This window comes from Mytilus galloprovincialis, chromosome 1, assembly GCF_965363235.1.
Source record: "Mytilus galloprovincialis chromosome 1, xbMytGall1.hap1.1, whole genome shotgun sequence".
NCBI lineage: Eukaryota > Metazoa > Mollusca > Bivalvia > Mytilida > Mytilidae > Mytilus > Mytilus galloprovincialis.
This window is the reverse complement of record NC_134838.1, coordinates 1,068,410-1,089,064: the sequence shown is the minus strand read 5'-3', so window position 1 is coordinate 1,089,064 and position 20,655 is coordinate 1,068,410. Positions and strand designations below refer to the sequence as shown.

At 31.5% G+C, this 20,655-nt stretch overlaps 1 protein-coding gene across 2 annotated transcripts in view; it reads right to left on the bottom strand.

Annotated features, from left to right (window-relative positions):
• Window positions 1-1,337: 1,337 nt before the first annotated feature.
• The window catches only part of LOC143062523 (serine/threonine-protein kinase TBK1-like), a 29,443-nt gene continuing 10,125 nt past the window's right edge, over window positions 1,338-20,655 (bottom strand). For both annotated transcript variants that reach the window (XM_076234192.1, XM_076234199.1), the window contains 11 exons: window positions 19,254-19,433; window positions 18,667-18,875; window positions 17,977-18,142; window positions 17,038-17,278; window positions 16,184-16,299; window positions 15,893-16,009; window positions 15,464-15,565; window positions 14,858-14,954; window positions 7,280-7,440; window positions 6,550-6,648; window positions 1,338-5,979 (listed from right to left, as the gene is read on the bottom strand). In XM_076234192.1, coding sequence (XP_076090307.1) covers window positions 5,919-5,979; window positions 6,550-6,648; window positions 7,280-7,440; window positions 14,858-14,954; window positions 15,464-15,565; window positions 15,893-16,009; window positions 16,184-16,299; window positions 17,038-17,278; window positions 17,977-18,142; window positions 18,667-18,875; window positions 19,254-19,433 — 1,549 coding nt within the window. In that variant the 3' untranslated portion in view covers window positions 1,338-5,918. The remainder of the gene's footprint in view (window positions 5,980-6,549; window positions 6,649-7,279; window positions 7,441-14,857; window positions 14,955-15,463; window positions 15,566-15,892; window positions 16,010-16,183; window positions 16,300-17,037; window positions 17,279-17,976; window positions 18,143-18,666; window positions 18,876-19,253; window positions 19,434-20,655) is intronic.

Genomic DNA, 20,655 nt, shown 5'->3' with positions numbered 1-20,655 from the left:
ATTAAACTATTAGCAATGTGTCAACTATATTTGTTGTATGGAGGGATTGTAAGATGTATATGTCTGTCTGGAAGGTATCATCTAACTGTGACCTCATTTGCATAGTTTATTGGTCAATGTTATATGAGCATGGTTAAGTTTGGTGTGAAGATACTATACGCAATAGTTCAACAATATACAATGTATAGTTTTATTGTAGGGTATACATGTCTGTCTGGCATGGTTTGTCTGACCTTGGCCTCATTTTCATGGTTCATTAGTCAATGTTTAGTTTTCTTGGTTAACTTGGTGTATTGAATGATTATAAGGTGTACATGTGAAAGAGGGACGAAAGATGCCAAAGGGACAGTCAAACTCATAAATCGAAAATGAACTGACAACGCCTGGCTAAAAATGAAAGAAGACAAACAATAGAACTCAGTATTCTTGTTTGGTTTATCTGACCTTGACCTCTTTGTTGGATCATGTTAACTTTATGTGATAATTGTAGTCAAGCTTTATATTTGGGATCATCAACATAACATCAATGGTAAGAAAAGAAGGGAGACATTTAAGCATGTGCACTCTTGTTGTGTATACATCTTATTCATAGATACTCATTTTATGGATCAGTGATCGAGGTCAAAATTATGTGATTAAGCAGAAAGACAACTATTTTTGGTTTATGAAATAAATGTAAGTTGTACATGTCCAAATGACATTTTCACAGTCAATATTAAGTTTTTATGATTTTACTTTATCTCAGATACTATTTATTATCAATACAGCACGTTATTTAATGTATCAAATGAAATGTAAGCTATACATATGTGTCTAGCAAGTATTATCTGACCTTCACATCATTTTCAGGGTTTATTGGTCAAGGTTAAGTTTTCATAGATGGGTCTATTTCAATATAAGCAATTAGATAGCATTTTTTGGTAAAACAAATGATGATAAGATGTACATGTCCCTCTGGCAGGGTTCACCAGACCTTGATCTCATTTACATGGATCTTTGATAATGCAAAGTTTAAGTGGTACTTGTAGTGAAACCTTCATCTCTAAATTTTCAACATAAATCAATCAAGATCATTAAAGCAGATAAGATGTGTGTGCAATCTTTTAATTAGAATGTACTTAAAAAGATTTTAAAAATACTTCAGTGTTTCAAACAGATGTGCAAAGGTCAATACTTTTACACCTCTAATAAAACAATATCCATGTCTATCTGGCTCTAAGCAATTCACAGTCATCAATACAATTAGTCAACTTTATTTTACATGCAGATTAAACCCACTTAAGTTTACAAATGTATACACAAAAGTTTTAAAAACCTGAAACAAAACAAACAACAAATGAAGTTCAATATTTAATTAAAGATGTATATTGACAAAGATTAAAATACATGTTACAAACAATATACAAGACAAAACTTAACAATATTATATGTAATGTGTAGTCTACATTTGCTATTAACAGTTGTATACTATCATATCTGTTAACTTAGGAGATGACTTAATAAATAAAGTGATGGGAAATAAAAGTTAATACATGTTGTGACATTGGTAAATAATTATTATTATCTAACAAAAATAAAAAAAAACAAAATCTAAGGCATGATTAGAAAAGTTGTTATGAACTCATGAAATCTTAAGACAATATTACTTAATTAGTGAAACTATGGAGAAGCCTAGTACAATTACAATAAACACATCAATGTGTACAGTTTATTTTGAATCACAACTATTAACTTGGCTGTAAATAAGCCTTAATTCTGGAGGAAGCTGTTATTCAGTCAGGAGTCTTTGGCCTGTAAGATGATCATTTGAAGGAGCAAAATCCTGAATTGATTTTAAGAAATCCAAAAATCTTTTTTTTACATCTAGACTGAATAGGAGTTTCATGATAAGATGAATAGTATATATAAAAATAAATGCTTATAAAAATAATTGCGTAATAAGACAGATGTTTAGATAAAAGCATGATTTACAGCTCAGCATATTTATATAGGTGAATGATTCTGGTACTCAATTATTACACACATAAGTTCTCACAACAAATCATCTGTACACAGAATATTTTTTATTTTTATACTTTTCTACAATCCTGACATTTTTATTTTATACATCCTCATTTAGGTTGTTGGGTAAAGGAGTATAAGTAAAATCAAAGTTTGCTCTAGAAATGTATGAAAGAATTAAAAGATGGCTATGATTCAAGTTTAAAGGTTGCTGCTGTATAACAGATTATTTTGACAATCATAAAATAACAATGACAAAGATTTGTTTACACCTATATAATGATAGAAGTTCTATAATTATCATTATAACTATTGAAGAATACACTTTTTTCCATAGTTTTGGATAGAAATCAAGATTCAAGTATAGAAAAAACAATTTTGTACAAAAAGGATACAACCCTTTTCAAGAATGGAATTAGTTAAAATATTTTTGTAATAACCCTGGTCTCCATAGACAATAAGGACAAACAAATTAATAATATCCAACCCACCAATATAATATGTTATACAGCATGACTGTGACATGATATGCTTTGTTAAAAACTGTAGAACAGATGCATATATTTTTCTCAATAGAGAAACAGATTTCACCTTTGAGTTACGTGGAGTTTAATATTTCTCAACTCCTGACAGGTCAATTTTTATCTCCTACTGTGTCCTATGGAGAAATTTTGTACCACACTCAATGAAGTGGTAAAATCTAAATATATACACAAACATATAAATACCTTATAAGTTATAATAGTAAAACATTACCTGTTAGTACAATAATGATAACAGAGATGTTGAAATCTGTCTGAATGTCTGAGAGGTCAGGGAAATAATGGTTCCGACAGTCAGCAAGGTGCTTGATCAAATATTGGACAGAAATTATCACAATAAGTTATAATATTGGTCAGACTGGGTGTCTTTCAGATCAACTCTTCTTACAGACTGACATCCTTTCTGCTAACTTCAAAATCTTGCATTACAAAATATCCCATAACTCTTTAAAACAGACTTCAATACAATATTTCTATTCATGTAACTTACAAAATCTGTTATATGATGCTGTAATCTGAGCTAAATTGTTAGCTCTAAAAATCGGCAAACTAAAACTGATGTAAAACTGAAATAAAAATCTTTACCATTTCTGTAAGGTTTTCCATCTAAGCAAATAGTATTTCTGCAAGCTTTTCCCTCTTAGTAAATTACATTTCTGGAAGCTTTTCCCTCTCAGCAAATTACATTTTTGGAAGCTTTTCCCTCTCAGCAGGTTACATTTCTGTAAAACTTTTTTAATGTTAGCAAATTACATTTCTGAAAGATTCCCTGTCTCAGCAAATTACATTTCTGTAAGTTTTTCCCTCTCAGCAAATTACGTTTTGTAGAGCTTTTCCGTCTTGGCAACTATAATACATTTCTTTAAAGCTTTTCCATCTCAGCAAATTAAATTTCTGTAACATGTTTTATCAAAGCAAATTACATTTTTGTAGGCTTTCAAATCTTAACAAATTCAATTTTAACAGTTAATACTTTGTCAAACAGAATCGGGATGTATATAATAAGTTCCAGATATAAAAATATGGTATAAAAGTCTTTAAACACAAGATATTTTAAATGGTCTTTCTCTGCAAGAAGTTTTATGCTGTACTAACAAGTTTGTAAGCAATCATGTTGTCACAGTCTAAATTCACTGCTGTAATACTAATGTGATATGACAGAACACAGCCGGTAGTATTTTTTTCATAACAATAGCAATCTGAAAAATTTCCGGATTATTTGAACTATATAATATTATCAAAGCCATCTTTAATGGTGACAATACTGGTAAGTCACATTGTTAAAAATTAAAAATAATTCTTTCGTCATAGTTACACTACATCCGTATATCATCTACAAGACTATAACTGATGATAAGCTGTGCAAGGAATCATGGTGTCCATCCTTCTTCCACTGGTAATAAATTTTTTTCCAACAGCTGACTTTATATTATATTTTATTTTCATGAACCCTAGTATATGCCACATTCAATAAAGACAGTCCTTCCATGTCATACTGTCATCAGGTTTGTTTCATCATATATTCCACACTTGTCACATGCAGCAAATTCCTTTTATTTCGATGACCTCTTGTATAAGCATGATACAATGGTAAAACTCAGTTCTTGACAAATCTATGAACTAATAACGTTATACCATGTAGATTACAAATCATTGTGACACAAGTAATCTTCTCCCTTTACAATTCCTTTATATCTTTATGAACTACAGTACAATCCACATTTATACAAAGGTCTTTCATTCAATGCTAATGTCAAGGTTGTTTTCAAATAAGCCATTTTAAATACAATGACCTCCTGTGTAAGATACCAAATATATTGTATATCATCCTTACAATTAGACCAAGTTTGACTAAAACTCTACACTTTCATAAGAAACTGTGTATTAAAGCAACAATCCTTTCACTGACCACAGTATGATGCCAGTATAAAACAATTCTAAAACTCATTACATCTATGTGACCTCTTTTGAAAGCCACATACAGTGTTTGTCCATCCTTGTCGTGTGGCCGTCAGTATAGTTATAAAGCAATTTTCATACACATTCATTCCTGTGGCAGCCCAAAACAATGCTGTCTGTCCATCCTTATCCATTTAGTAGAATTGTTACCTATTTAAACTTTGTCTAATCTCTGCACCTTATTTAAACTAGTATATCAACTAAGGTAACAAACCTTAGACAGCCCACAATATAATGCTCCATCCTTTTTTCTACATTTTACTGTTCACATACCTCAATGTTGTTTCTACATATATTCAGGATGAAATAGCACAGTTGTGAACAGGTTGCAATGCAGTCACATTCCTTGTGACGATCTAATTATATGATCCAACAACACTAACATCCAATAAGAATTCTATCACGACTTGTTACTTTTTTTCCATGCTATGAAGTAATGACATTTGGACTGATTTAGATTGAAACACCACTCATGGCTACGAATTTTGAATTAACATCTGCAGAATTATTAAATCTTATTGTAATGTCTGTTATTCTCAATGTAGTTTTGCCTATCAAAGGCCATGAACTAAAACAATGATACTCCTAATCTTCATCTGCAGTCATACATACTAATTAAATCATGTACCTTCGTTTGCTCTATGATATTTATGTTACTGTTCTGCAGACATACCTTACACATGCACAACTCTGATTTTCTTGGTTGCATTGCTATGTTATCATGCCTTGTTATTTTAAAACCAATTTTCTGGTTAAAACCTACAAGTTATTGATTATCTTACATAGCCTCTTTAATATTCAATTATGGTTATCATTTTCCATACATAATATTAATGCAATTGTAAATTTTCTTAATGCTTATGTACAAGTGCTCACATGTCTGTTTATTCCTTTCTATGAAGTTTATAACTGTTTATGCACAATCTTTTTTTCCAACAATAAAAACTCTTTTCTTTGAATATTTGGATAACTCCTAAGAAGTTCTCCTTGTGAAATATAAAAAAACACACATATAGTGTTGCAGTGAAATATTTTCATGAACTTTGTCATCATTTTGCCTCAGTAGTCAATAAGTTTTACACATTTAAAATTCCTTATCAGAAATGTCTTTTGGAGTGAAAGACCATGTACGTCACAGTCTTCTTCATGTTACTCAAATGTACAGCATCGGTTATTTGCACAGAGTAACTTTTTAATGGATGCTTAGATTCTATTTTGGCAGTGATGATTATAAGCTTCCATGTTGGGAATTAAAATGCATTTTTCTCTATTAATATCACTAATCATATCACAGACTCTTCAAGTGGAATGTGGTAAACCATGTTCATGTGACAGCTGATGGTGGTGTCAGACATATGACAAATTAATTTAAATAACAAATTGTACAAATCCTAATTAACTAAATTTAAGCCTTTGTCAACTATCTGATGAAGCTTGAACACCTGTATCAAATGAGTCAGGTTTTGGTAAATTTTCACTGAAATAGAAAAAAAACAACAACATTCAATTGAATAATTGCTTAAAATGTACTGCACATGACTAAAAATAGTCTGTAAAATAATAAAATTAGTGAAATTGAAATATAAAAAGTAAATAAATTATTACTTATATCATATCAAACTTTTTTCCTCATATGTATAAAAATATATAAAAGCTATCTGCTTTGTGGCACTAGGCCTTTTTGTTTTCTGTGTAATTTTTTATCCACTTTATTTTTCATATCCTCTTTAATCTTTGTCATGGTGTTGTCTGTTTTTCATCAACTCATGGTTTTTAATTTATCTCCTTGTATTGCCCCCTTTTCTTTTTCTTAAAACACTCTGTTTAAACTATCTTTCATCTAGAGTAACAATAATTCAACTAACTGTATCATCATAATTTGAACTCTAGTATTGTCTCATTTGTTATATTATCATACCACACCTCCTTATTTTTATGTCTATATTCTATATTGACTTCAAAATGTTATTTTTTTAAATGTTAGGTTGCTGTTTCATTGATATATTACATACATCTATTTTTATTGATAGCAATCAAATTTGTTTACCTTAGTTCTTTTAAATTATAAGCTTGTGCTTCCAACTCTTCAGCATGGTGTTTCATTATACTTTCTATTTGTATGCTATCATTTTGTAGAATTTGAAAGCTGCAAGAAAAAGAAATTTATCTCCATTAACTTATTTTTAATGTAAGAAAGTTGAATATTCTTCAGTGTTTTCCCAAAGGTCTTTTAGCATCAAGGTTATGTGATGCTATATTTCATGAATGTTATATTTATATATATGCTATCTGAATTGGTTTTCTTATATAGATTATGTCATGGATGTCCTAATTTTTATTAACAAGATTGTATTTCAAATATCCCTGTCCACCAGGATGTAAAATGTTATATCAGAGGAGGAACACTGTCCTTAATTTATTATAATAATTTCTAAGGTCAAGATCAGATAAACATGTACTTCTTTTAATAAATCGACCAACAAAATATTGCAGATCTATCGTATAATGACAGAAAAAAAGACCTAATCAAAATTTCTAAATCTATTATCACTCTAGTGTGAAAATTGGAGTTCTTAAATGACTTGCAATCATAAGGTATAAAGTTAAACCTTAATACTTTGTGAATATGATAAATCGATGAACAAAACCCTAAAAAATTGTATAAATATTATTCTTCAACTATGCAGGAGAAGGTATGATGAACAATTTGAATTAAACATTATGAAATAAGCTGACAAAGGTTGTATTGCATCTATTAAACTGGCTGTTTTACTTACTCAGATTTCAGACTTGTCAATGTCATAGGATGGAATGATGATCTAGGCTGAAGTTCAGCTCCCATGGCCCCTAAATTGCTGGCTTCTACTGGTTGCCCAGTCATTTTGGGAATCACATCTATTTTCAGTCTAAGCAACAAGTCAGTACATCTCTTCACCATCTATAATGTATATAAGTATAATTGTAAACCACATTTATATAAACTAAATTGTACTCAATAGATCTATATAGAACATTTGTTAAACTCTTTATATCACAATCTTAGCCTATACATATCTTATCATGTTCACGATATATATATTGATTTGTACAACAATCATAACTTTAACTAAAAACATCTTCAAATCACAGCCTAACACTATAAATATCGGCATATCACAACATTTGAACTTAGTCTATAAAGATCTTCATATCATTACCTTATACCATAAAGTTCTGCACATCATACACTTTGAACTTTGTCTATAAAAATCATCACATTACAACCTTTGTTTAAGAAGACCTTTGCATCACAACCTTTGACTATGAGGAGCTTTGCATCAGGACCTTTGTCTATAAAAATCTTCACATCACAAGATCTTTGCATCACAACCTTTGTCTACAAAGATCTTTGCATCACAACCTTTGTCTAAGAAGACCTTTGTATCACAACCTTTGTATCAGGACCTTTGTCTATAAAGATCTTCACATCACAACCTTTGTCTAAGAAGACCTTTGTATCACAACCTTTGTATCAGGACCTTTTTCTATAAAGATCTTCACATTACAACCTTTGTCTAAGAAGACCTTTGTATCCCAACCTTTGTATCAGGACCTTTGTCTATAAAGATCTTCACATCACAACCTTTGTCTAAGAAGACCTTTGTATCCCAACCTTTGTATCAGGACCTTTTTCTATAAAGATCTTCACATCACAACCTTTGTCTAAGAAGACCTTTGTATCACAACCTTTGTATCAGGACCTTTGTCTATAAAGATCTTCACATCACAACCTTTGTCTAAGAAGACCTTTGTATCCCAACCTTTGTATCAGGACCTTTTTCTATAAAGATCTTCACATTACAACCTTTGTCTAAGAAGACCTTTGTATCCCAACCTTTGTATCAGGACCTTTTTCTATAAAGATCTTCACATTACAACCTTTGTCTAAGAAGACCTTTGTATCCCAACCTTTGTATCAGGACCTTTTTCTATAAAGATCTTCACATCACAACCTTTGTCTAAGAAGACCTTTGTATCACAACCTTTGTATCAGGACCTTTGTCTATAAAGATCTTCACATCACAACCTTTGTCTAAGAAGACCTTTGTATCCCAACCTTTGTATCAGGACCTTTTTCTATAAAGATCTTCACATCACAACCTTTGTCTAAGAAGACCTTTGTATCCCAACCTTTGTATCAGGACCTTTGTCTATAAAGATCTTCACATCACAACCTTTGTCTAAGAAGACCTTTGTATCCCAACCTTTGTATCAGGACCTTTGTCTATAAAGATCTTCACATCACAACCTTTGTCTAAGAAGACCTTTGTATCCCAACCTTTGTATCAGGACCTTTGTCTATAAAGATCTTCACATCACAACCTTTGTCTAAGAAGACCTTTGTAACCCAACCTTTGTATCAGGACCTTTTTCTATAAAGATCTTCACATTAGGACCTTTGTCTATAGAGACATTTGCATCATAACCATTGTCTATAAATATCTTCACATTACAAGCATCAACAGTAAGGATGTCAACATTGAAACCTTAGTTCATAAATATCTTCTCTTCACAACCTACACCTATTAGGTTTTAGAACATCACAAACTTTGTCTATAAAGATCTTTGCATCACAACTTTGTCTCTAAAAACCTTGGCATCACAACCTAAGTATACAAGGACCTTTTGTAGTCTAGCATAGGATATGGGTTTTTCTCATTGTTGTGAGTCGTACATTTACCTATAATTGCTTACATTTACTTCATTTGAAATTGGGTGGATAGTTGTCTCATTAGCAATCATACCACATCTCCTTATTTTATATATATATACTCTAAACACCTTTCATCCAAAATAATCTTTACAACACATCATTATCTTCATCTTGAAAGATCTGAACAACAAATCACTCCCTTCTTCTTTGAAGTTTACTATTCAATTCAAGTACTTTTTGTTACATAACAACAAGAGATAAGGAACTTTTCCACAATAACAATTTGTTAGCAATGTCAGAAATGCTGTGATCTACAAAACTTAACAATAAGATTATAAAAATTTGGTGACAAGGAGGTTACATATAATAAAACAAAATCAATGTTACAAATCAGCTGAAATTCAACCAAATTGGAAATAGAACAGATACAGACAGATTATAAATACAAGGATAATGGAAAGATGACTTTCAGATTGCTACTGTTACAACAAGGACTATGATATCATCATCCAACCAAAAGCTGTCTTATTTGCAATATTGAACAACAATCATAAGTTATTTTATCAGCAGCATCTATAACTGATAACGTAGAAATCATCAAAAGAGATTTGGAGATGATTATATTTGTCAATATTTTTAAGACACCACCTCTGTCTAAGTGACAACAGATCATTCAAACAACAATACAGACAACTCCTCCAGCTATTTTAAATAGTCAAGTAACATCTTTGACAGCTTCTTGCAAATAGTATCTCAAGATCGTCACACAGTCAATATGCATCCAAAGAGGTCCTTTTGTGTAAATAGAACGGGACAATCAGACTATGTGTGGACTATTGAAGCTAAATAATCTTACAATAATAGACATGTATGCATTGTCCAGATTTGAAGATCAGACTATGTGTGGACTATTGAAAGATAAATAACCTAACAATAAAAGATTGATATGCATTGCCAAGAATTGAAGATCAGACTATGTGTGGACTATTGAAGCTAAATAACCTTACAATAATAGACATGTATGCATTGTCAAGATTTGAAGATCAGACTATGTGTGGACTATTGAAAGATAAATAACCTAACTATAAAGGACAGATATGCATTGCCAAGAATTGAAGATCAGACTATGTGTGGACTATTGAAGCTAAATAACCTTACAATTAATAGGCATGTATGCATTGTCAAGGTTTGAAGATCAGACTATGTGTGGACTATTGAAAGATAAATAACCTAACAATAAAAGGTTGATATGCATTGCTGAGAATTGCAGATCAGCCTATGTGTGGACTATTGTAGGTTAAACAATCTAACTATAAAAGACAGATATACATTGCCAAGAATTGAAGATCAGACTATGTGTGGACTATTGTAAGTTAAACAATCTAACTAATAAAGACAGATATGCATTGCCAAGAATTGAAGATCAGACTATGTGTGGACTATTGTAAGTTAAACAATCTAACTAATAAAGACAGATATGCATTGCCAAGAATTGAAAATCAGACTATGTGTGGACTATTGTAAGCTAAACAAACTAACAACAAAAGACAGATATGCATTGCCAAGAATTGCATATCAGACTATGTGTGGACTATTGTAAGCTAGACAACCTAACCATAAAAGACAGATATGCATTGTCAAGAATTGAAGATCAGACTATGTGTGGACTATTGTAAGCTAAACAACCAAACCATAAAAGACAGATATGCATTGTCAAGAATTGAAGATAAGACTAGGTGCGGACTATTGTAAGCTAAAAAACTTAAGGATAAAAGACAGATATGCATTGCCAAGAATTGAAGATCAGACTATGTGTGGACTATTTTAAGCTAAACAACCTAACGATAAAAGACAGATATGCATTGCCAAGCATTGAAGATCAGACTATGTGCGAACTATTGTAAGCTAAACAACCTTACCATAAAAGACAGATATGCATTGCCAAGAATTGAAGATCAGACTATGTGTGGACTATTGTAAGCTAAACAACCTAACCATAAAAGACAGATATGCATTGCCAAGAATTGATTATCAGATTATGTGTGGACTATTGTAAGTTAAACAATCTAACTAATAAAGACAGATATGCATTGCCAAAAATTGAAGATCAGACTATGTGTGGACTATTGTAAGTTAAACAATCTAACTAATAAAGACAGATATGCATTGCCAAGAATTGAAGATCAGACTATGTGTGGACTATTGTAAGCTAAACAAACTAACAACAAAAGACAGATATGCATTGCCAAGAGTTGCAGATCAGACTATGTGTGGACTATTGTAAGCTAAACAACCTAACCATAAAAGACAGATATGAATTGTCAAGAATTGAAGTTAAGACTATGTGCGGAATATTGTAAGCTAAACAACTTAAGGATAAAAGACAGATATGCATTGCCAAGAATTGAAGATCAGACTATGTGTGGACTATTGAAGCTAAATAACCTTACAATAATAGACATGTATGCATTGTCCAGATTTGAAGATCAGACTATGTGTGGACTATTGAAAGACAAATAACCTAACTATAAAGGACAGATATGCATTGTCAAGAATTGAAGATCAGACTATGTGTGGACTATTGAAGCTAAATAACCTTAAAATTAATAGACATGTATGCATTGTCAAGATTTGAAGATCAGACTATGTGTGGACTATTGAAAGATAAATAACCTAACAATAAAAGGTTGATATGCATTGCTGAGAATTGATGATCAGCCTATGTGTGGACTATTGTAGGTTAAACAATCTAACTATAAAAGACAGATATGCATTGCCAAGAATTGAAGATCAGACTATGTGTGGACTATTGAAAGATAAATAACCTAACAATAAAAGATTGATATGCATTGCCAAGAATTGAAGATCAGACTATGTGTGGACTATTGAAGCTAAATAACCTTACAATAATAAACATGTATGCATTGTCAAGATTTGAAGATCAGACTATGTGTGGACTATTGAAAGATAAATAACCTAACAATAAAAGGTTGATATGCATTGCTGAGAAAGTGAAACAATCTAACTAATAAAGACAGATATGCATTGCCAAGAATTGAAGATCAGACTATGTGTGGACTATTGTAAGTTAAACAATCTAACTAATAAAGACAGATATGCATTGCCAAGAATTGAAGATCAGACTATGTGTGGACTATTGTAAGTTAAACAATCTAACTAATAAAGACAGATATACATTGCCAAGAATTGAAGATCAGACTATGTGTGGACTATTGTAAGTTAAACAATCTAACTAATAAAGACAGATATGCATTGCCAAGAATTGAAGATCAGACTATGTGTGGACTATTGTAAGTTAAACAATCTAACTATAAAGGACAGATATGCATTGCCAAGAGTTGAAGATCAGACTATGTGTGGACTATTGTAAGTTAAACAATCTAACTATAAAAGACAGATATGCATTGCCAAGAATTGAAGATCAGACTATGTGTGGACTATTGTAAGCTAAACAAACTAACAATAAAAGACAGATATGCATTGCCAAGAGTTGCAGATCAGACTATGTGTGGACTATTGTAAGCTAAACAACCTAACCATAAAAGACAGATATGCATTGTCAAGAATTGAAGATAAGACTATGTGCGGACTATTGTAAGCTAAACAACCTAACCATAAAAGACAGATATGCATTGCCAAGAATTGAAGATAAGACTATGTGCGGACTATTGTAAGCTAAACAACCTAACCATAAAAGACAGATATGCATTGCCAAGAATTGAAGATCAGACTATGTGTGGACAATTTAAGCTAAATAACCTAACGATAAAAGACAGATATGCATTACCAAGAATTGAAGATCAGACTATGTGCGGACTATTGTAAGCTAAACAACCTAACCATAAAAGACATATATGCATTGCCAAGAATTGAAGATCAGACTATGTGTGGACTATTGTAAGCTAAACAACCTAATGATAAAAGACAGATATGCATTGCCAAGAATTGAAGATCAGACTATGTGTGGACTATTTTAAGCTAAACAACCTAATGATAAAAGACATATATGCATTGCCAAGAATTGAAGATCAGACTATGTGTGGACTATTGTAAGCTAAACAACCTAACCATAAAAGACAGATATGCATTGCCAAGAATTGAAGATCAGACTATGTGTGGACTATTTTAAGCTAAACAACCTAACGATAAAAGACAGATATGCATTGCCAAGAATTGAAGATCAGACTATGTGCAGACTATTGTAAGCTAAACAACTTAAGGATAAAAGACAGATATGCATTGCCAAGAATTGAAGATCAGACTATGTGTGGACTATTGTAAGCTTAACAACCTAACGATAAAAGACAGATATGCATTGCCAAGAATTGAAGATAAGACTATGTGCGGACTATTGTAAACTAAACAACTTAACGATAAAAGACATTGCAAATAATAGATTTTAATGATTCACTACCTATAAGTATACTTTTTTATCTGTAATAGACTGTAGACGTAAATATTATATCATCATGTGGATATCCTGGAGATGCACAATGAAAAAAGGTTATCTATGATTGGTCAACTAGGAATCTTTAAATACTACCAGATACTATTTGGTTTCATTAATTACCCTACCATGATCCAAGAAGATATTGGAGTTATATTGCTTTTTCATCCATGTTGTTATCATCTTAGGCAATACCTTTGGAGATCAAATGGAAAATTTTCCCCTTGTACTAAACAGGATTCATCAAAACAACATGAAGCTTAGAGTAGACAAATGTTCTTTCTTTAAGAGAAAAGTCTAGAATGTCGGCCATGTTGTCTCTGTAGAGGCTGTTGAGGTTGATTAAGCTAAGATTGAAATGGCCTAAACATACCCGCCATGAATATGTCAGAAGATTTATTAGCTATTTTCAATGATTCATCAGACAGTTCAACCAGATCTACAAACCACTTTAATATCGATATGATGTCAAATATCAGACGATCAGGACAAGAATGTATCAACTATCATTAATTTCCTGAGGTCTATAAGACATTGCACTATTGGAACTACCATATATTATTTGAATTGAGTTGCTAAAGAAGTCAGACTAAATTTCATTTCTTGCTAATACAATTGTGTTCTCAGAATTACAGCAAGAAGAAGTCTTATCAGTTTAATTGAGGTCTGGAGCTGGCATGTCAGTTAACTGCTAGTAGTCTGTTGTCATTTATGTATTATTGTCATTTTATTTATTTTCTTTTGTTACATCTTTTGACATCGGACTCTGACTTCTCTTGAACTGAATTTTAATGTGCGTATTGTTATGCGTTTACTTTTCTACATTGACTAGAGGTATAGGGGGACGGTTGAGATCTCATAAACATGTTTAACCCTGCCGCAATTTTGCGCCTGTCCCAAGTCAGGAGCCTCTGGGCTTTGTTAGTCTTGTATGATTTTTAATTTTAGTTTCTTGTGTATAATTCGGAGTTTAGTATGACGTCCATTATCACTGTACTAGTATACATATTTTTAGGGGCCAGCTGAAGGACACCTACGGGTGCGGGAATTCTCACTACATTGAAGACCCATTGGTGGCCTTCGGCTGTTGTCTGCTCTATGGTCGGGTTGTTGTCGCTTTGACACATTCCCCATTTCCTTTCTCAATTTTATTAATCATTCTAGATATAGTTAACCACCATATTTAATGTATACCTGTTCCATCCTCAGACTGAGTTTAGATTGACAATCTAAAACACTTTTGATGTTCTGGTCAACTTTTCCTGTTCTTATAAAATGTTTAATCAACATTCTACAAATAGAAATACTGTATTGTTAAGGCAATGGATTTATTTCTGGACAAAGACAATACAATTAGTGATTTCAGCAAAGTTATAATTCTTCATATCCCTCCTGTTACAGATACTTTTCTCCCTTTTTCCAAAAGAAAAATCAATGCTTTTTAATTTTTTAATGCATTCCATTTGGATTACATAGGCTTGAAATGTGCATATGGTTTAGCTTTCTATAAAACTAGGTTTAATCCAACATGTTCTAAAGAAAATGCTGGTACCAATAGGTTTGATAAAACTTTTGAAACATGGTCACTAATTGATATATAGAATTAATACACTATTATTTTTTTTCTCACACAGTAGCTTAATCTAATTATGTAAAAATTGGTCTTTTGTTATCATTTCTGTTTCCTTTTTTGCAATGATAGATTGTGCTTCTATTCATTTCTCATCGAGTATATGAAATGAATGGACTTTCTGAATGAACAAATATTTATAGAAAGCTTTATAAACTAGCAATACTTACGCAATTTGTTTGTTTGTTACTTGATGCATTTTTGCCGTATTTTTCATGCAATGATCATTCATCACAAACTCTAACTGTTCAATAAATTTTTGTATTCTTATCCTGAAAATTAAATGATAAAAAATCAATTCAAACTTGATCATTTTAGAGATATAGGAACTTCTGTCGGTCTTAAATTATTCTGCAACATCAATTCAAATATTACCAATAATTTTCCAATTTATAAGTTTTCTTTGATCTAAAAATTTTAAATTGTGAGCATTCTCTGATAAATTGATTCTTATGAACACATAAACTGAAAATTCAAACTTTTAAGAATCCCTTGAATATTTAACAAGATTTACTTCAGCAAACAAAGAATTCTTAGCAACTGCCTGATAGTGTTTAGAAAAAGAGCAATTTAATTAAAAGACATAATGGTAATATTACCTGTCACTCCTATGTGCAAACTCCTCCTCCTGTGACAGATATCTCTTTTTCCTATGATCAGCAAATGTTTTGTAGATTTCATAGATCTTAGTAGACAAGTGGTGTGATTTCTGAACGCTAAAATGATATGAAATGACATGAATTCGAGAAAAGAAAAGGATTGTTTATTTATTGTCTAATGTAAAAACTCTTAACATACCTTTTTATATTGTTTATCATTTTATTGTTTATATAAAAACATGCATAACACACCCAATTCCTTATTTATACATATATGCAGTAAACACATACCATCTATCTTCTGTCATACATCCCACACAGCTTGTTATAGCTTCCCTCTCTTGTTCAGTTACTTTGTCCACCAATACACTCATATATACTTTAATCTCCTCAGTTCTGTTTTCGGCCTAAAATTACATAATATTGTCACATTTTCATTTCTTTTTTTTCTTTCTTTCAGAATTCATAACTGTTTATGTATGTAAAATATCTACACATGAATATCACAAGTAGCTTAAAACCACAGTGTTTGTGAGCACTAAAAGGGTAAAGATTGCTTCCACTTTGCAATTTTGTGAATTTTTTAATAAAACATTCCAATTGTATTTTGTCAAGCAAATTAAGATTTTGAGTAAAGAGTTATCTTCTTTGTTCTTGATTTTAAATTTGTAGTTAATCCTTTTTTTATGACAGATTCATACACGCATTACTTATGAACTTTCTAATGAGTATATGGTACTTAAAATACACATCATATTATAACTAATTCTCAAAGTATAACATATCTTCAATAAAGTGAATGGTATTTACTAGATCAGATATAAAATGATCACATAGCTACACTATTTTGTTTGAACTGCCAAATGTAGAGATAAACCTTAATAAATATATATATATCAAGTCAGTACCATAGGGTTTCATGCAACCTTTACCAAAAAACATGATCACAGTTATATAGTTGAACAGATAGTGATCAAACTGTTTTTTTTCTCTGGAGATTGTTTTAAATGTTTTAATTTCAATGACAGACCATGACTTATTTCAAGTGAGAAAAATAACTAAGTCTGCCTTACAGTACCAGGCCAGTATAAAGAAAATGGTTTTATCATATATCTCAGCCATTCTGTAATTAAAAGATTTTTTACCTTTTGTTGGGTTTCCCTTGGTGACTGATCCCTAAGGGTCAAAGCAATATCCTCAATATATCTCCTAGCTATCAGACGTGTTCTCTCCTCTGATGCTAAACTAGATACACTGTACAATATATCATGGATGACACCAAAAGTCTGAAAAAATGATTCTGTCCTCTTTTTAGTTTCCTCCAAAAGTTTACACATTTCTGGAACACAGTTGTTTATCCTTCTTGTTATTCTTTGTATATATTCCCTAACAAACAGAATGCAATTTATCAAAATTGATAGCATCATGGCAATTTCAAAAGAAACCATCTTAATAAATGATGTGATCATGAATTATCTTATATTGATCAATATTCCTAATTTGCCTCAAAGTGAAAACCATAACTATATTGTAAATCCTATCTACAAAAGATCTCTGTGCCATTATATTGGACATCTTGCTTTTTTCACTTATTGACTGATCTGAACCATTTGTTCTTATTTTGAAATGAGGAGGACCAAAGCATATAGTGTAAAAGCTACGTTTTTGCAAAGAACTGAATTTCAAGAAAGTTCTATGTAAAATTAAGGATTTTTATATTGAACAGTATACATCACCCCTCATGGTTTACTTAATTGCAGAAAATTTAATCTCACATGGTATCCCAAAAATTAAACCACATATGTCTTGGCTTTTAAATGAGCTGACATAAATATACAAATGTGTAAATTGTTAACAGTTAATTAAAAAATAGAAAATTACTAAAAATAAAAAAAAAAAGATATTCAATTTGTTAATGAATCATGAAATCTGGTTTGTTGTCACAAGAATATGCAATTTTTAATGAAATAACATTATATACTCAATTATAGACAGCAGCTTACTTATTATCATATATATATATATATATATATATATAAGGGACTAGAAGAATAACATATGGAAAAGTGGTATAATTTTCTTACCTCAGACATCTCTCAGCTTGTTGCATGAGTTCCTGAAGAACTATAAGATCTTTGACTTGTACCTCTATCAAGTATGAAATAGCTGAACATTTATGTCCAATATGACTATCTTTGTCTAGAACTTTGTTTTCAATAGGATAATTGTCAGGAAATATTGGATATTGAGCTGAAATTAAAAATGTATATATAAGTAAAACTAAATTATGGGTCAAATATAACATTGAGTGTCAAATATAACCCCAAAGCTCCTTTTATTCACGTTATCAAGGATAGTAACAATAATTTTCCTTGTTAAACCTCTGATTATATTTCTAATTGTGCCTTGCTTCCAACGGAAAAAACATTATATATGTGCTTCCTTTGTCCAATGTTGACTCTTTTTATTTCAGAAATAAAACTAACACTAGGTTTGCTATGATCTGTACATGGTATATCTGAGTATTTTTCATGTGTGTTTTATTTTCATCATGTTCATGCTAGGACTTTTATTAAGAAATTAACATTCCAAGAAAATATTTCATTGTCCATTTAAAAACATTAAAATTACCTTTGAGAAGAGGTTATCTTCGAATTGGGGTCAAAATGCATAGGTATTTCTACAGCAGGACAAAAAGAGGGAGACCCAACAAAAAAGGTTTTCACTGTATAAGATGACCTTTATTGCAGGTTTGACTGTACATTAATACATACGTATATCAGGTATCATGATTTTCTTGACATCAGTTCTGTCTTTGTTGTATAGGTATAGTTGTCCATGGAGTACAGACGTGGGATAATTCTGGACCTCACATGTCATGTCATTCACTATCTCCTCTAGTTCTCTGTTCTGGAACAATATTAACTGCTGTCCTGAGGGTATGTCAGACTCCATAGCTATTTTTTCCTGGACAGCTGCATACCTATGTTAGTAAAGATGTCCAAATTATGTCAAAAATGTAGTTCAAAATGATTAACTGACATAATAGAAAATAAAAGATATGGGGCATCTATTCATGACACAAAATCAAAATATGTACAGCGATCAACACAAAAAGCAAAGGAGCTTTTATTGCTGTTCTTCTTCTCAAAGTGACTAGAAATAATTATGATAGTTTTAAATCTTTAGTGATAATCATATATATATGAAAGCATTGACAAACTCAATTACAAGAACATTTGATTATATATAAAAAGTGTAAATGGGACCAACAATCAATGATATTCAGGACAAATTATGCTTCTTTTCTTGAACCTAATAATGGTGCAAATGGAAAGGAAAAAGAATAATGTATCATTACCTGTCACATTTCTCTACATAGATTTTGAGATTAGATCCAACACTACAGTCGTACAATCTAATGGTTAGCATGTCCTGTATCTTAAACACTTCACGGAAAAACTGTTCAAAACTCCATCTTCTTCTCTTATCACTCTCCAACATATTGGCCAGCATGGGTACCACTAAACATTTCAGTCCTCTACAAAAACACAAGAGTGCACACGCTGAAATGTCTCGCCTTCTATACTAATCATTGATATTATGTTGATAGTCCTAAGTATAAAGCTAAGCTTTATTACAACTGTCACATAAACTTAACATTAACCAAGATAACTAAACAAAGACCAATGAACCTTGAAAATGAGGTCAAGGTCAGATGAACCATACCAGGCAGACATGTACAGCTAACAATGCTTCTTTACAACATATATAGTTGACCCATTACTTATAGTTTAAGAAAAATAGACCAAAACACAAAAACTTAACACTGTGCAATGAACCGTGAAAATGAGGTCAAGGTCAAATAAAACCTGTGTGACTGACATAAAGATCATAAAATATTTCCATACACCAAATATAGTTGACCTATGGCATATAGAATTAGATAAAAAGACCAAAACTCAAAAACTTAACTTTGACCACTGAACCATGAAAACGAGGTCAAGGTCACATGACATCTGCCCGCTAGACATGTACACCTTACAATCATTCCATACAACAAATATAGTAGACCTATTGCATATAGTATGAGAAAAACAGACCAAAACACAAAAATTTAACTATAACCACTGAACCATGAAAATGAGGTCAAGGTCAGATGACACCTGCCAGTTGGACATGTACACCTTACAGTCCTTCCATACACTGAATATACTAGCCCTATTGCTTATAGTATCTGAGATATGGACTTGACCACCAAAACTTAACCTTGTTTACTGATCCATGAAATGAGGTCGAGGTCAAGTGAAAACTGACTGACAGACATGAGGACCTTGCAAGGTACGCACATATCAAATATAGTTATCCTATTACTTTTAATAAGAGAGAATTCAACATTACAAAAAATTTGAACTTTTTTTTCAAGTGGTCACTGAACCATGAAAATGAGGTCAAGGACATTGGACATGTGACTGACAGAAACTTCGTAACATGAAGCATCTATATACAAAGTATGAAGCATCCAGGTCTTCCACCTTCTAAAATATAAAGCTTTTAAGAAGTGAGCTAACGCCGCCGCCGCCGCCGCCGCCGCCGGATCACTATCCCTATGTCGAGCTTTCTGCAACAAAAGTTGCAGGCTCGACAAAAATTCAGTCAAATCTTTAATATTGGTATCTTTTAAGTACAAGTTATATTTAACAAATGATTTAAAACATATTATAAATTGTCCATTTAATACCATTTAATGTGTCTGAGAACTG